At 41.2% G+C, this 18270-nt stretch overlaps 1 protein-coding gene across 1 annotated transcript; it reads left to right on the top strand.

Moving 5' to 3' along the window:
• The first annotated feature begins 796 nt into the window (after positions 1-796).
• On the top strand, positions 797-16990 carry ppp2cab (protein phosphatase 2 catalytic subunit alpha b). Its single transcript, XM_071542116.1, has 7 exons — positions 797-1117; positions 11333-11542; positions 13391-13564; positions 13815-13904; positions 14726-14887; positions 15700-15818; positions 16126-16990. The coding sequence occupies exons 1-7, from the start codon at positions 1016-1018 to the stop codon at positions 16196-16198; spliced, it is 930 nt and encodes a 309-aa protein (XP_071398217.1). The 5' UTR covers positions 797-1015; the 3' UTR covers positions 16199-16990.
• The last annotated feature ends 1280 nt before the right edge of the window (positions 16991-18270 follow it).

Genomic DNA, 18270 nt, shown 5'->3' with positions numbered 1-18270 from the left:
CCTTACTGAGCAGTAACTGAATAGCCTTTATCTGTAATTGAATAAATTGAGGCTTTTTAAAGGCTTTACATTTATCTTTGTTGCGCCTTTCATCATCATTGTTGCCACACCTTAGCCTAAATATAAAACATACAACCTGTTCCTGCTTCTAGGGAGTGATGTGTTCTCTCTGGTGTATCTTGGTAACTTCTTCTCTATTTGTCGGTGAGCCAATAAAATTGCAGAGAAAGCAGCCCGCTCAACCAATAACAGAGCTGCGTCATCAGTCTCCGGTTGCTATTTGTGTCGGGCGCCTCTCTGCTGCTGCGTCAAGCTGGACAGAAACAGCCAGAAGAGACCGGAAAAAGAGTGACTGACAATTTTAAAGTGGCAGAAAGAGAACTACAATGTCCTACTCCAAGTAAACGTACTGTTATTTGGCTGAAATTGTACTTGAGTGGAAGTAAAATTACTGGTATAAAAATATACTGAAGAAAAGGAGGAGGAAGAAAAGTAAAAAGGAAAACACAGAGTAAAGAAAAGTATATTTAAAGGGAAAATCCACGATTTCAATTTTCGTACTGTTTGACTGAATTTTGTCCTGTTGCATTGGTCTATATAGCTATCAATATACGCTGTGAAACTGATATTTTTGGGGGTTAATCATCGAACAATTATATTTCATTTACTACAGATCCCCATATCACTCAATACGCGTTCGTATAAAAAAAAAGGCTCTTATTTTGACAGTTATGACCGGAAGTACTGGGATATATTGCGGATAGCTTGTCATAAGTTTATGTCTAGGGTGGGACACCAACGGCTGACGTCTCTCCCTCTCTCGCTCAGTTTCAATTCAGTCAAATCATATCTGGCAACCGGAGACACACGCGCCTTTTAATAGAGGGCAATTAGCACCTGGTCAGGCCGTTTTGTAAGCACTAGAAAAGACAAGAACATCTGGGGAATCGTTTTTCAAACCGAAATTAGCGTAACTATCGGCTAACTAAACGCAGCGACCCCGAAACGCAGAGAAATGGACGAAAAGGCGTTCACGAAAGAAATCGATCTGTGGATCGAGCAGCTCAACGAGTGCAAGCAGCTGTCGGAGAACCAAGTGAAAACACTATGCGAGAAGGTGAGATATTTGTAACATTTTGTCTGTCACCTTAAGTTAACTGTCAACGTCTTCTTTCTCCTCGCCGCCTTCCAGACATTCTTAAAATGGCGTCTATAGTGTACATTTCATTGCACTGTCCGTATATTTTCCAAGCAGTATGAGTGGGTTAGTTTAGCTAGTTCTCTCTAGGAAATTTGAACCATTGCCTGCCAGAAATGATGAATTATAGCCAGTTAAGCTGTCACATCTAGGGCGTGTAGTCAGGGTTTACCAAGCAGGCAGGGTCAGCCAGACACTGTGAATTCAAGTCACATACCACATTTACTACCCTCCTCATCCAGGCTGTCAGTGTGACCTGTAGCATCTTATTCAGCTGTGGAGAGTAAAAGCTCCCCCAGTTTAATTAAGTGAGACTGGCTGCTATTGCTTCAGATTATGTCACATTTTCTCCAGTTACATGGTGGCACGTTAAAAAGTACGGTGAGGTATGACCTGCAGTTGGTGTTCGTCATGACACAAGCAACCACCAATATGAAGAAAAGTCAATTATACTGTCAGAAAAGCAGTATTTTATTCCTCTTTCCTAAGTTTGAAGTCTTGAAAAGGTGGGTAAACTCCTATTCTGTAAGTAAAAAAGATGGGTGAACTGAGTTTTAAGTGGGTTACCCTCCTCTACATCCCTGAATGTAAACACTAAATTTCTCCCAGGTAGTTAAGATAATTCCCTACATGGTTAACAGTTCACCTCTGACCGCTGTCCTTCACTCTGCTTCCAAATTACTTCTCAGTAGTCAATAAGTGGTGAAACTGTTCAGCAGGCTATAAAATGTCACATTTTGAACGTACATGTGACATTGCAATCCTCAAGTGGGTCAAAGATGAGTCCTGAGTGTGGTAGCTGCTCACTTCTGTTCTGACCCCTTGTCACTGCCCTACTCTTGTGTCTGATTTACTTCTCAATAGTTGCAGCAGGACAGTAGGTGGGCATGGTTCCTCATATAGCCTAGTTCATCCAGGAAAGCATAGAGACTAAAAATAGAGACTTAAAAACAACGAGGTTCCCGTCAGACTATGCAGCAATATGGTTTATTATGTTACTTACTTGGTGCTTTAATCCGGAGAGTTTTATGTAGGCTAATCATAAGTGCGTATATTTTTAGCTTAAGTTGTCCAGCTGTATCTTGGTGCCCAAAGAACCTAAAAAACATTTATTGTTTCTCAAATTTATTTTCCCAGCCCTATTTGCCTCAGCCTACCCAAGGTTTCTTCCAAGTTTTCCTACTAAGGTTTTTCTTGGGAGTTTTTCCTTGTGTGCATTTAGGGTCTAAGGCTGGGGGTGCTGGGTAAGTTAGGCTGTAAAATAGGTAGACTGTTTGTCTTGCTAAAATCTGCTCTTGTCTACCTTGATTGATTGATTGTGTTTAGTTAGATCTAGCTAGACACATTCTCTGTAAAGTCCTCTGAGACATGCTTGTGATAAAGGGCTATATAAATAAACTTGACTTGACTCTCTTACATGGTCATTCTGGGGTCACAGGAATATTGTCTGACCCTTGACCTCCTTGCTGTTGGTTTGCTTGTAAAGTTAGTGATCTAGGAAGTGAAGGAATTGAATTGTACTGTTGCACTCATTGCAAGTCGCTCTTATGCGAGCTAAATGCCTAAATGTACAATGTTTACAGCGACTAGAAGTGTTTGTGCTGTGTGCTCTAACCGTTGCCCGACAATAGGAAGACATCATTAGACTCACATCACCGACTCATCATCAGATTCCACGGACTTGTATGGTCTGAGCTGGAGCTTAACCCCAATCTCTCCTCAACACACTTTTCTCTCAGACGGGCTGCTGAATTCTGGCTCTGGATGAATGGGCTTAAAGGAGAAATCCTCCCTCGGATACTTTCGCACCGCTACATATCATCAGTCTGGAGTTATTTTGTGATGAAGTGTTGTAATTAACTTTTTTGTTGTAGTGATTTCCTACTTTTCCCAGAATATCCCGCCTCCCCCCTTACTTAAAACGCCACATGTCTTGTGGCTGCATTGCATTCTGGTCTGTTGAGGCTCCTGTGGGTGGAGAAATTGGTCTCTCTGCCTCTTCTGTGATGGATTTCTCCCTGTATGATTGTTGAACGTCGGTGTAAAATGGTGGCTCTAGAAAGAAACCCTTGCTCTTTGATTCTGAGCGACTGACACCAAAATTTAATGTTTACCGTTGATGTTTTAGATCGCTGAAAAATATTCTGCTATCAAACTCCATTGTAGCTGCGCTGGGAATGTCACAATGTGATGTCACGGCGTCTATGTTTGGCCAGTTATCCATGGGAATAAGAAAAATACATCACCAGAAAGCAAAATGGGCGGAGAAATGCAAATTAAAACGGCAATAACTGTGTTTTAACAGTATTAAAATGTTTTAAGGTGGAGTTTTCCTTTAAGCTGGCTATCAAATAGTGAGAGTACGTGTTGTCCATCCAGAAGAGCATCCACCTTTAAATTTCAGCAGCCATGAGCTCTGTGGTCCAGCACAAACACGTGGCGAGACCCCGATAACGTCAGCTGGATTTTTTGATGCAGTTTTTGATCGTCGTTTGTTAGGTCTGTTTTTCATTCAGCAGTGCAGCTCTTTCCCTCTCAGCTCCTAAAAGGGCAGAAAAACTAGGCCCCGCACCATGTTTGGAGTGCTGCTGGCCGAGGGTTAAGGCCATGCTATTCTCAAGTGGCTTGTTAATCCCAGCATTGTTTTCGTTCTTAGTTCAGCTCTGATGGGGTCAGTTAAAATAGTTCAAATTCGTTCTACGCCCTTGTTTCGTAAACCATGGATCCTCTGCTGGGGGGGGCGTACCACACTGTTGCAGTGTATTTTCATGTGCTTGAGTTCGCTGTTTGAGAGACTGAAATTCTCAGTTGATTTTTAGGGATGGTTCTGGTTTTAGGTTATTTTCTGGTGGAGATTAATCAATGCTATTACTTCTGTGCCATCTTGTTTATGCAGGGAGGCAGTTGGGGAAATGACTGGTGTGCTCGCCAGAGGAAAATGTCCATGTATTTTGCCTGCATGGGCTTGAATTCAGCTCATGATATGCTGTGACATATTTCTGTCCTCATAAATATATCTATCCACACTGTATAACCTGGAAAACAGACTGATAGGTGGGCCTATTGAGTAATAAACATCACAAATCATGAACATGTTCAAGGAGGACACAAGAACAAAGGCTTCACAGCACAAACATGTTGTTGTCTCTTTCCTGTCATTTTCCACTGTCTTTAGTGCAGCAGACATGCCATAAAAATAGTCCTGAGGAAAAGGGAGAGGGGAAAGCTATTGTGCCCTGCAACTCCTTTTAACAGTTGCTTCACCCCAAGGCTGTATCAGTATCACAGCTCAGCAGCTCATAAGGGCTTGTCTGCTCCAAACTAATGTCTGCCTGCCTCCATCCATCCGTCCCCCTGTGAGTTCGGTTAATATATTCAGCAGAATGCGCCTCCGCAAGAGCCAGTCAGCCTCCCTGATTAAAAATAGCCGGGGATGTGATTGATTCTGAGTTGCATCACCAACACTAACAAAGCCATTGTTGCTAAGGGGGATCTGAGTGTGTGACTCAGGATAACACTGTTCAGACTGACTCGGAGACGGCGCTCTCTGTTTTGGGATGTATGGGGGTGTGGAGGAGTCGGATGTGCTGTGTAATCCCTAGTCTTTTCATTTCCGCATTCCAGCAGTCTCCTCAGAAAAATGTTATATTGAAGTTTCTGCCTTTGCCTGGTGTGTGTGTGTGTGTGTGTGTGTGTGGGGGGGGGGGGGGGGGGGGGGGGGGGGAGGATGAAGCTCATCATAATCAAGTACAGATTTCTGTATTCAGCATTGCAGTAACTTCCCCCATTGCTGACTTGTTTTGCACACGTTGTTTACAGAAAAATGACGTCATCTATTTGATCATTTCATAGTGTTTATCCAGTTGCCGGTCGTAAATAATGTGAATGCATAGAAGCTCTGTTCATCGGAAATTGGTTTTATGCGGCTGCCTATTCCGCAGAGCAAATTTAATTAGACACTTAGCCTAACACATGCCTCTTCCATCTTTTTTCAAAACAAGCAAGCATATGTTTCCTTTCCATGACCATTGTTGATTTCTCTCTTCTAAAATACCCTTGGAGAATCATATAACCTTTCAGACATTGTTTTTGTCTTTGAGTTTCAAGCCCTGTGTTGTTTTTCTCTTTGCTTACACACTGACTCACTTATGAGGCACAGATATGCTTAACATTTAGCCAAGGCCTAATTAATTTGCATGGCCTTATGTTAAGTAAGTAAATCTTTATTTATATAGCACTTCAAACTGAGTTTACAAAGGTTAGCCTACACTATAAAAAGGGCAGCAAATGGTTTTCAACACAGTGCACAGCAACTGCAATGGCAGAGAGCAATGTAAAAGGCAAATAATGCCAAATCAGAAAGAAAATAATGACCTCATCTAAAGCATGTGAGAATGATGTCATACTTTGGTCATATGAAGTCAGGTGATAGACCTTTGCCCATGTTAAATTCAGGTTAATGTGACTATAGTTAGGGCAGTGGCCACAGACTAGTAGATCTCTGTGCTTGCCAACTGATTCCACAGTTGTACCAGGAAAAACAAATTGAAATAACTAAATTTGTGCAGCACTTAAAGTTATAAAATGCTGTAGCAATCAGTTACGTATGAATTTAAAAGAAGACTTACATTCAGCAGAGCAGAAATGGCAAAACCATGTGACAGTAATATCATAACTATACAAATGGAAGAAACAAAGACATGAAAGCACGCTACAGTCCGGCTACTGCCAAGTACACAATCAAATATAAGATAATGGACTCATGAGTTGCCCTTAAGCACATTTTAGTGGCAGTAAAAGATGCTTAAGAGCAACTCAGCAAAATTCAGAAACTGCCATAGTAGACAAACTGACCAGACACGGACAAAGTTTAACGTCATTTGGCTGGTGGTTGGTGTGACTGTACACCCTGATTATAGTGCTTCTCTCAGGAAGATGCTGATCTCTGAACTACCGTAAACTCCTCGAGTGATGTCATCGTTTGTTGTGGTTGTTGTTGTACCTAGTAGTCAAGCTTAATCTGCCTCAGGTTGTCTCTAAAAAGACCTTTGACCACGTTTAACTCGCAGTTTAATGGGATTATATTGCTGCAGCTGGGGGGAAAATGCTGACTTCACTTCTCGGCACTCAGCTAAGCGGTTTGTTGACTGGGTGGTGTCTGACTCTGACGTCTGGGCCTTCAGTTATAATCTGGGCCAAATTTCTGCTGCAGGTGTGGTCGGCACTGTGGGCGAGGCGCTTTACGTAACCGCTGACGTCATCCCTTTCATTCACAGCTGGACTGGGATCACTGCTGCTTGTTGTGATTCGTTGCCTCAGGGATAAAAGGTTCTTACACACAAAATTTGGGCTTATCACCAAATCCAAGCTTAAATTGGGAGTTATGAAAAAGTTGATGCCAGAGTCAGTGGTTCGCATTGCATTTTTGGTTGCTTTCTTCAGATTTATGTAACATGTCAAAAGCTGAATCTGAATTCTGTTTTACAAAGTATGAATAGTATGGATATATTATGTTTTTTATGACATGCTCATACAATAGAATCTCAGGTAGAGTTGAAGGATAGCTATAAAATGAGGCCCTGGATGGTTTTAAGTTGATGATTAACAGTATATGAAGTCATTTTGGGGTTCAGTCATAAGATACAGCTGAAATCATTCACTGCAATAACCTGCTATAAAGGCCTAATAATAACCTTTATTTAACCAGGCTGGTCAATTCATAACATATTCGTACTTGCAGTCACACCCTGGCAAAAGACACATGGTCTCTTGAGTGGAAGGGGATTGGGGAAAATAAAAATTGTATAGAAATAAAATAAATTCAGTGATTCAACAGACTGACATATAGCATGGAAGCGAGAAAAAATAACTTGTATCTGACAATTGTTACATCAAACAACAGGGGAGAGCAAGGTCATGGTGAGTGGGCCTCACACCAAGTTTACATTAACCAACTTCGATTTGATAAAGTGAGCCAGATTAGGAAACTGAATAATATCTGATGTGTCATTACCATATTACTCATACAGTTCAGTCTAAGGTTACATTCTGAGTCATTCGCTGGAGAAGCAACTTGTTGTAGACATGTCATGATGAGTTGAGATGAATTCTGGGTAAGAGAAACGGCGGCCAAGGCGGCCAAGGAACGTTGTTCTAGTGTTGGGTAGGTCTCTCCTGGGGAAAATCCTCTGCTGCACAGGAAGTGATGTGCTTTACGTTGTCGGTTTGTTTGGCGTAAACAGAAGAAGAACTGGGTAATTGCCATGAGCAGCGATAGCCACCATGGCTGAACAGACAAAGAGCTCCACCTACAGAAACTCAAGCTGCATCAACAGAAGATCCAAGCTCCGCCCACACTGTTTGATTGACAGGTGATCTCGGGGAAGTGCAGTGCAGAAACACCACAGCAATGAGCGCTTGGCAACAAAGATAAAGACAAAAAAAAGATACTGCAAAATCTCGAGGGTTACCATTTTAAAAAGATACTGCAGAAGTCATTTTTAATCACTTTTCCATTCCTTCAAAAGTATTGTTTATTATATGGGCTTCATGTTAGAAGACCAAAACCCAGAGTACATTTTTAGACTTGCCAAAATCAGTATGGGCTATGACAAAAAAATCCTTTGTGTGCCCAGACCAAAAGTTTTGAAAAGCGCTGGCCTGGATACTGACTGTGCTTCACTGCCCAAACTTATATCTCTCCTTTGTTGTTTTGACTTTTCTCTCTCTTTGCAACTCAAAATTTGAAGGGTAGCCTAATTGGAAAAAAAAAAAACCTCACTAATCATTTCAATTCTGATCGAGTTTCACGGTGTATGAAGATAAGTGGATCTCGCACTCACTCTCAAGGTCTACCTTTTTGTCATTAAAAGAAAATGAAAGTCAAACGACAACATTCAACTCAATTGGCTTAAGGTAACCCAATTTTCTCAGTGCAATTTTTCTTAATGCATTTTAGATGTCTAGCATTTATTTAGCATTATATTGTATAAAATCATAAATGCAACCCCTCTGCTGCTTAGCATGCAGGGCTTCAGGTGTAAGTTCCTAACACTGCATAGCATGGTTTGCCATAGATTTTAGTGTATTTGTGTTGTGTGTTAGCATGCAATGGTTCTGAAAAGGTGGACCACCTATTGTTTAACTGTCTGAAAACAGTCCGAGTCAGACAGACTGACCTGCCCCATTTAAAATGCATGTTTGTTTATTTATTTTGCTTGCTCGGATTAGTTAATTTCCCCCCATCTCTGTGTATTTCCACTCAGATTAACTAGGATTGGAATGAAAATAAATTGCCGTTCCATTTTTCCTTTTTTTTTTAATACAGGCATCTAGAATATTCTCTCTGGCTTATGGACTCAATGGCTTTACAGATAGAAGCGCTGGTCAGTCTGTCAGCCAGCTCAGTAATTGAAAGGCCTGCTGCCACATGGTAGTATAGGCACGTGGAGTGTGTGTAGCCTATGTGTTTATATGTGTGTAATATAGGTCATCATCGTGCAGCGCTGCAGTCCTGTCCCGTTCAGCACCACTCTGCTCACTGAGGCTCTGTCTCTCTCTGTCCCATCTGCCAGGGTGACAGGCTGGCTTCAGCACTCTGTCAGCATCAGTTTGCTCTCTCTTGCTCTCTCTCTCTTTGCTGACCTTTCGTTTCAATACGTCTTATCATCCGATCACACCAGGACGCATTAAATGACAGGTGTTAATGCACAAAACATTGGATCTTGCTCGCGTTGCCATTTTCAAAAGCAGATATGGAAGTTATCTGAATTATACATGTTCTGGACCTGATCCGGCCACAGTGTGCGTACAAGCAATATACAGAGAAGTAGTGGGAGAACATGGATGCTTTTTTAACACAAAGCACAGCTCTGAGTGTTGCTATGTAACAGAGAGACCAAGAGCCCCATGGGCACAAGGAGCATTACGTCATTCACGTCTCTATGCAACACAAAGTTTGACAACAACTTGCAAGCTATCCAATTGGTGTTAGCTTGCTGACCTGAAGTAAGAAAGGGGATAATGCTGTTAAAAAAATGAAGAAGGACAAGAGAAAGTCGGTGACCGCTCTGTTTGAACAGGATCAGAAACCCATTCTGAAGTATGGAGCATGGAGAGTTTTATCATCTCGTCTAAGAGCTAGATAGCATCCATTTCAAAGACTATTTTTGCTCTGATGTAATGCTCGATGAGGCTAAAGTGGAGACATGTTCAACTTGGAGTCAGTCACATAATTTGGAGGACATGCGTGCCTTCCACGACTAAATTATTGAAAATAACTGGGGGGAAATAGGGCGTTTTCAAAAAGCTCCCCACCCCACTTCTGTTCCCATTGTCCATTTTGCTTTGATTTTGCAGATGTCTCTGCCTCTCGCTCCATTTCTCCCTTTCAGCTCGGTACATCAGACCTGTCTGATGGTCGTCCAGCTCAGGTCCCGGTCGCTCTCTCAGCCTGAGGATTTATTTGCTCTAAAGCTCCTTAAAACAGCTAAACCTCCCGACCGACCCCTTGGTCAGACCAGACTACCAAGCTAGACAGACTCCAGGAATAGGTCATGTTGCAGGCCTACGGTTTTAATATTAATGCCGTTAAAAGCTTGCCTTTTATTTTTAGTTTTGTTTGTGTCAAATCCAAGTATAATCCGCCAAATACTGGTGAAGGATATGTAGTGAGGCACCTGGTTAGTAAAAGAAATTAATAGAATATTCTGAGCATTACTATAAAACCTCAACAAAAAACATTTTCACTTTTCAAAAAGTGACTTAACATTATTAGTGTTCCTTGTTGAAACCAAGGGGCACTGCTAGCTACAAGCTACTCACAGCGACATAGTAAATGAATGATTTTCACTTTCTCACTACATCTTTTTAGAAGATGACACTGGATTTAGGGAGTGGATCATTGGCAACAAATACAGCTAGTCAGCCCATGAAATGTCATGCATCATAACAGTGAGAGAGGTGTGTGCGTTAAGAAGTCCTACCAGGTAATCATTACCTCCGTTACTGTAGCTTCCAACACCATACATGCAATAAAAAGGAGAATTTGTCATTATGGTGGAAGGGATCGGGGTCTTTAAGAAGCTAACCGATGCAGAATAAAGCCTTTTTTTGTGAATCAGCTGGCCGGAAAAACAATCCACTGCCTATATGGATTTCTCCTTTTCATCAGCATGTGAGTTTCTCTTGTTTGCAGTGAATCAGCAGACAACAGTAACCAAGTGTCAGTAACCAAGCAAGGAATTGCTGTGGTATAACTAGTGCTGTCTTGCCAACTGTTGCAAAGGCAGGCCCACAGGAAACAGCGCACACACTTATACACACACACACTTACAGAGTAGGGGCTTATTTCCTTGGAGAGATTATGGTGGTGGCGGTGATGGGGGTTGGGTTGTAATCACTGTAGTGTCTTTATTGTGAACCCCAGTACAGGCTGATGTGGAAATTGTGCAGTTATGTTGTCAGGAAATTGTCCCTGTGCTGAAATCAAGATAGAGAAAAAAAGACAATTGCAATGTATGGAGCATGTGATTACAATGCAGGAACACACGGGTTGTGGTGCATTTGAATGAGCAACACACAAGGAATACAGCTAGCTTCACTGCTTATGTAAAGTGGGAAAAATGCAGCGCGTTAAAATAAGATCAAGATACACTGATTTTAATGCTTAAATGTAGATAACGATATTGTTTTTTTTATTTGCTAAATCAAGATAGCAATGTTTTTGTTTGATTTTCTTTCCTATAAAACGTAAATGCAAATGAGTTCAAGTAATAAAGACGAACACAAAATGACATACGCGATATAAAGATGATGAATTTGCTCTAGTCTTTCTTTTAAGATGATGGGGAAGAATAATTTTTCCCATAGCGTTTCCTCACAGCAGTGTTTTTCAAAGCCAGGATTTATAATTGTTTTGAAGGAAGATTAAAATAATGCATCTGATACTGTATATTTCCAATATTATTTGTCATCTTGATGTTTTTTTTTCTCTCTTTCATGGTGAGATGTTTTTAATCTCCTTGGGGTTGCTTTGTCTCACCTGCACAGTTTTTGTATTCCTCACTTTTCCCTGTTTTTTTTTTTCACTCTTAATTCAAGCACTCAAACTGACTGCCTGTGTGTTTTCTCCAGGCTAAGGAGATCCTGACCAAGGAGTCCAACGTCCAGGAGGTGAGATGTCCGGTGACGGTGTGCGGCGACGTCCACGGCCAGTTCCACGACCTCATGGAGCTCTTCAAGATCGGAGGGAAATCTCCAGACACAAACTACCTGTTCATGGGAGACTACGTGGACAGAGGGTACTACTCCGTAGAAACCGTCACTTTACTAGTAGCACTTAAGGTAAGTGTTGTGCGCTTTATTGATATTTTTTTAAAAGTCCTCACACGTTTTGCTTTGTTCCAGGTTCTCAGAGTAAAATACTGTAAGCTGAAAGTTGAGAATCATTTGAGTATGCTAGTATTCCTTCCCGACCTTTGTCAAAGAGTTCATGCAAATACCTTTATTTGGTTGTTTTTTTAGTCAACTTGGTATACATTTATAATTGACAACTTATCTGACACTAGTAATCGTCCTAATGGTGTAAACCCCACCTATATGGTACTCCAAGCAGGATCACAACCACACTAAACAAGACTTTCATGTAAAAATACACCCGTTTTATCGGCCTAAATCGGGGATGGGCAGTAAGGTGCCATGGAGGGCCGAGAGTCTGCAGGTTTTCATTCCAGCCAAAGACGATGCCAGGTGATTTCACTGATTGGTTCCTCCTCTGTGCTAATCAGTAAATCACCTGGTGCAGTGTTTAGTTGGAATGAAAACCTGCAGACTCTCGGCCATCCACGGCACGATTGCCTATCTCTGGCCTAAATCATGAAGTGGGGCTACAACAGAGATGAGCGTCCCATTCCCCCTAATTGAGATGCTCTAGATTTGCCCCCATTGAAATTTAGGTGTCAGGTATGTACGCTTGGCGGGAAATCTTCTGTGTCCAGGAACTGACGAATCAAACTTGCTCTTAAACTGACTTTTCAACGATGGCTGATTCTGCTGCAAAAAGATTTTCTTCATCAGCCACTAAGAAGAAGAAATTTAGGAGGCTTGTGCAGTTTACTGACAAAATGTTACATGATTTCTGGGTAATGAAGTCCTCTGAAAAATTCAAACAGTTATCTCTCTTTGCCACTTGGGGCCGCCAAAGTGTGAAGTTGCCTAGTGCAGCTTTAAAGGATAAGGCTGGTGTTTTTTAATGCATTGCTTACTGTCAACAAATCCTATGAAAATAACAAAATCAACAATGCGTTTGCTCTACTCCCGTTACTTTCTGACTTCCCATGTACCGTTTTAGCCATCAACCCGGAAGTCATTTGCTCCAATTGTAAGTTAAAACCTTGAAATACAGCTCACAAAGACATAGTTTCAATTTTAAAAATTGCTAACTGTTACCACGAAAAGTCAGACTGTTGTAGTTATTACCAAATAAAATTCAAATGGGAACAAATTCTTCATTACACCGGGGACTATTTTCGGTGCTACGGAACTACTTTCCTGAGATTGCAAACGTGTTTACAGCCGGCTTATTAAGTTGTTTGAGGAAAAAGTCGGCCGGCCCGGTGCATCGTGATGATGAAATATGCTGCCCAGAGCAACGGCATGGCTCTTTGACGTGTTTTTAATCATTTTTTTAATACAATGGAGTTCTATGGCTGCTGGGACTTGGCTTCATTGGGCATCGGCTACATGGACGAGACTTGTTGGCAAAACAAAATCATTGCTGATTTTGTTATTTTCATAGGATTTGTTGACGGTAAGCAATGCATTAAAAAACACCGGCCTTATCCTTTAAACAAACTCTAAGAATTATTTGCAGCTACTACTTAACCCAGATCTGACTTTTGCCACTTGACATTTATACACATACAATATATTTTCATGCCACCTGTCTGCCCATTTTTCATTTTCAAATTATGTTTTTTGTACAATTCTATTTCTAGTCTCCCAGATTTAGAGGCACGGGGGATTCAGAAACTTTTCAGTTCGCAGGTTGAGAGTAATCAGTCGTTGTTTCTTGTGTTTCGGCATGCACAACATTTATCAGTGCTTATTCCTGATTAAAGAGAAAGTGGAGAAGTGGAGAAATTAAAATACAGCTCTTTATAATTCTTGGTATCCTCTACCCTTCTATTTCAGGTCCGGTACCGGGAGCGTATCACAATCCTCAGAGGGAACCACGAGAGCAGACAGATCACACAAGTGTACGGCTTCTACGACGAGTGCCTAAGGAAATACGGCAACGCCAACGTGTGGAAGTACTTCACAGACCTGTTCGATTACCTCCCCCTCACTGCCTTGGTAGACTCTCAGGTGAGGAGGTTTGGTTAGTTACAGACTGAGCTACTTCCTTCTTTACTGGACAGTCTCTAGTGAACTGGACTTTATGGTGAAGCATAAAGTTGAATCTGGCTTTAATTCAATGTTTATTAAACTAACATGTATAGCATTACAAGTATTAGTGAGAGGAGGACAGACTGTTGGATTTCGAGAGATGATCAGATGGAGAATTATTTGTATATTCCACTAATACTACTCTCATCCTTTTGCCTCCCTGTTCCAGATCTTCTGTCTTCACGGAGGCTTGTCGCCGTCCATAGATACATTGGATCACATCAGAGCGCTGGACCGTTTGCAGGAAGTGCCACATGAGGTACAAATAATACTTGATGTGTCTAAACGCTACGAAAGCAAAGTTACAAGCTGCTTCACATTCAGGAATTTAAAAATGACGTACATTAAAACAGTAAATTGAACAGAAAATGGCAAGAAATTAATGTCCTTGATTGCAAAATGACACTAATAGCAGAACAGATATTGGTCAATTAAAGTCACAAGGAAACGGCATGTAGATGGTATTTTATTTCCATAATTAAACATATTTCCGGTTGAAACAGGATGTTTGGAGGGGTTGTTAAAAGGCAAGGCAAGTTTATTTATATAGCACATTTCATACACATCGGCAATTCAAAGTGCTTTACATAAATAAAAGAAAGAGAAAGACATAGGTAGTAAAATCACATTTAAAAAGATAAAAAAAAGAAAAGATAAAAGAATCAATCAATTTAAAGATTCTAAAGTGGAGGCAGACCCCGGGGCCGGTCGGACAATAACAAACGTTGGCATTGTCTTAGGAAAAGGAAACAAAAATACTCCATCGTACCATGCTGGCACACTTCTCACTTTGAAAGTTGTGAAGTTGCAGGTCTTATATAATCAGACGGAGGGAAAAATATGTGATGGTGTTATTGGTTGGAATTGTTATGTGCGTCATGAAATAACCACTAAAAATATGCCTTTTTCTGGGTAGTAAAAGTAATGGGATTTGATAGAAAAATACTAGAAAAAAAAAATGTTCTGTTTTTTTTGGTGTATCAGCAGTGACAAAGAGGTATTGTTGCATCCCTGCTAACCCTTCTTCTTCTTCTTCATCTTCTTCTTCTCCTCCCTCCTCCTCCTCCTCCTCCTCTGCAGGGTCCCATGTGTGACCTGTTGTGGTCGGACCCCGATGACCGCGGCGGCTGGGGCATCTCCCCCCGCGGGGCCGGCTACACCTTCGGCCAGGACATCTCCGAGACCTTCAACCACGCCAACCGCCTCACACTGGTGTCCCGCGCCCACCAGCTGGTCATGGAGGTGTGTGTGTGTGTGTGTGTGTGTGCATCTGTCTGTCTCTATCTGAGATACTGCTGCTGAGGATGACGGTGTTCAGGACAGGAAACTGACTTTACATCCACTGGCCACATTGACTGATGGATTCCAAAATTCACCAGACACTTTCACGATTTTACTAGCCAAATTTTTAGATTAAGACAGGACCTCTGAACGATTGTTGGTTGTCTGACAAAGTGGCTGGTAGAGTGGACAAACTTTCTCGGCACAGTCAAAAATGATTATAATACTAATAATAAAGGGTTAGGGTTATTTATAGAGCACTTTTCTTAACAAGTTACAAAGTGCTTTACAGGAATAAAACTAATATATATCTAAAAATAGAATGAGAACAAAAAGAAACTACACAATTTAAAAGAACACAGCACCAAGAAGGTTTTACAAAGAAGAGGCTATCACACCTAAAACACTATAATAAACAAGTATGTTATCAAGAGAGATTTAAAAGATGACGCCACACAGGTAAGGTGATTGAAGAAACAGACACAGGGTTAAAGAAAGGTGTGTTTTTAATTACCCACACTTGGCCTGTGTTAATTTCCCAAAGACATGCAGTACAACCAAAAGGTGGATGGATGTATTTTTCAAAGCCAAAACTCCTCCCGACCACCGCTGCAACCAAACAATGATACGGCAAACACTCGTATCACAAGCCTGCTCTCTTACTCACAGTTGGACAACATGTTGTACAGCTTAGATTTGCATTACAGTCGCTCTTTTTTTTTTTTTTTCCTGAATTATGCATCTCCAGTGAATTATGCATCTGCTTCCCCCAGGGTTACAACTGGTGCCATGAGAGGAATGTGGTGACAATATTCAGCGCTCCCAACTACTGCTACCGCTGCGGCAACCAGGCGGCCATCATGGAACTAGACGACACCCTCAAATACTCCTTGTAAGTACGACAAAAGACTTGGGGTGGGGCATGGAAATCCTTGTGGTTCCCCAAAAGCTGGAGCTCTGCCCGAGTCGAGAGGAAAATAGTTTGTATGATCAGTATTTGGGTGAAATGTTTAGTGTCTCAGATGGTGCTAGAAGGTTTGCTGAACTTTTTAAAATAAAATTTGCTTGTTATCATCAATTTAGTAATATCCCAAAATCATAGTATCATGACTATATTATTCTACTGAAAGATACAATACATTTGTGTCAAAATATTTGATCAAGAAAATCTCATTTTTGTTTCCCCGTTTTTTCCCCAGCCTGCAGTTTGACCCTGCGCCTCGCAGAGGGGAGCCTCACGTCACTCGCCGCACCCCAGACTACTTCCTGTAAACTCTGACCTTCGACCCCTGTACAGTACAGTCCAGTCCAGTATTGCCATGATATATGAAACTACCTTCAACCGATAACAACGTGAAAGAGAGATAAAGGGGAGGGTGCGGAGACTGGGGACTACACAGCAGTGTACATTGTATATTCACACAAAGACCTAAATAAGCATTTAGCAAAAAAAAAGAAAATGTCTGTGTCTATGGATGGACCAAAAAGGTGTGTGCCATAATCATTACAATATTCATTGCTGAAGACCCGTGTTGATCCCCCCCCCCCACACTACTATGTAAACAACAGTGACGTTTTAATTCCTCATCCTGAACCCTTCTAGCTCGACTGACTGCACCCCGGTCCAAGACGAAAGCAGCAGTGATGCATTGTTACTTTAAGTGCGGCTGTTTGAATCCCACATTGCCACGGCTGCTTAACGTGGATTCCTTCATATTTTGAGAAATTTAAAACACGATCTGTTTGCACTTTTGTAAATCTAAAAGAAATGTAACATATGTCAAAAGATGAAGAGATTTCACACTACAGAAGATTTTACTTTGTGATTTTTTTTTTTTTTTTTTGATTTTTTTTTTTTTTTAATTACCAATAAAGCCCCCATCAGGCAACTTGTACGCAAGGTTTTTGTTCTCCAGTATATAATAACTTTCAAGGAAAACCTTTCTTATGCAGTCACCCAGCCTGGTCTTTATGGCAGACAGATGATGGAGCGCTCATCCACGTCAACTCACTCTCACTTAAGAGTCTGTATTAACCAAACCATTTGAATAATAAAGACAAAGGTGGCTCCTTGAAGTGTGTGTGTGCTGTCTTCACCGTCTTTATATCTGACTTTGACTTGATCTGTGTGAGCCAGACGACAACTGGTGAGATGGTCCGGCTTTGTAAGGCCACTTTGTACTTTAGTCCTGTGATTAATTTTGAATTTACCCAACTGGAAGCCAACCAGCTAGCCAGTAGGTCAGCCAGCTGGCCCGCAGGTTGGCCGGCAGCGGTGCATTTGAGGAATTAGTTCAGGAAGTGTGTGTGTGTTAGGAGAAGTCTGTACACCATGACCCCCTTCTTCCTCTAGGGGAATAGATTTACCAGTAATGGTAATTACGATTTTAGGTGGTGTACTCTGGTGTAAATGCCTAGAAAAGAGGTTGGTGTACACTGTATAGCCTGCCACCTATTGGCAGAACACAATTCTATGAGCTTGATACCAAATAAGGATTTTTATGAACGCCTTTACTTGATTAATAATTGGGAAAAAGACAACATATAATTCATAGTATTCCCATTTTCTATGATGCTTTACCACACACAGCTCATTGGCTGTGGCTGTCATTTGATTATAATCACCTGTTAACTTATCACAATCATTTGTCATTTTCTTACCAAGATGGCCGTGTGGTGATGTAACAGAATACTATGAATATAAGAAATTATGGTATTTCTCACCAAGACAAATTAATACATTTTCATATTCAAATGTATTTTTCACACTCCGTAAATCACCTTGGGACCCACTGGGGGGTCCCAACCCCCAGGTTGAGGATCACTGCTCTCAGATAATACTCTTGCTGCCTTCAGGTGCTGTTGGAAATGCCACAGTTATGACTTGAGCGCACATGAATGACCCAACAAAATGCCACTAGATGCCACTAGGAAAGTTGAGATTTTCATACCGAGCTGCCAATATGGCATTTAGAGGCGGAGAGCATGGACTCTTTGAATGTTACTATATTTTATTGTTTGGCATTTTATGTAAATAACTAGGCTGGTATTATGTTTCTATTGTCAATGTTTGATTTTTAGATGTCACGCATAAGCATATACTACAACTTTAGTCTAAATTCATTAACATGTAAATTACATGCCTAATGTGCATTTTCTCCTCTTCGTTCTCCTGCCGCAGCACAAAGTTTAAAATGAAACAGCCGTCTCCAAAAAATGTTTTTATTGCAGAGGCTGTTCTGTTATTTCCTACAAAAAGCAGGAGTATTTTAATTTAAGAGGAGGAGCACTTGAAGGCAACATCTAATCTATTCCCTGCTTTTGTAGGTCAAAGGATCCGAGGA

Source organism: Centroberyx affinis, unplaced genomic scaffold (assembly GCF_046629955.1).
Source record: "Centroberyx affinis isolate AG114_WGS23_722 - 3 ecotype Tasmania unplaced genomic scaffold, CSIRO-AGI_Caff_v1 ptg004016l_1, whole genome shotgun sequence".
NCBI lineage: Eukaryota > Metazoa > Chordata > Actinopteri > Beryciformes > Berycidae > Centroberyx > Centroberyx affinis.
The sequence above is the reverse complement of the archived record's forward strand: the minus strand, read 5'-3'. Positions and strand labels throughout refer to the sequence as shown.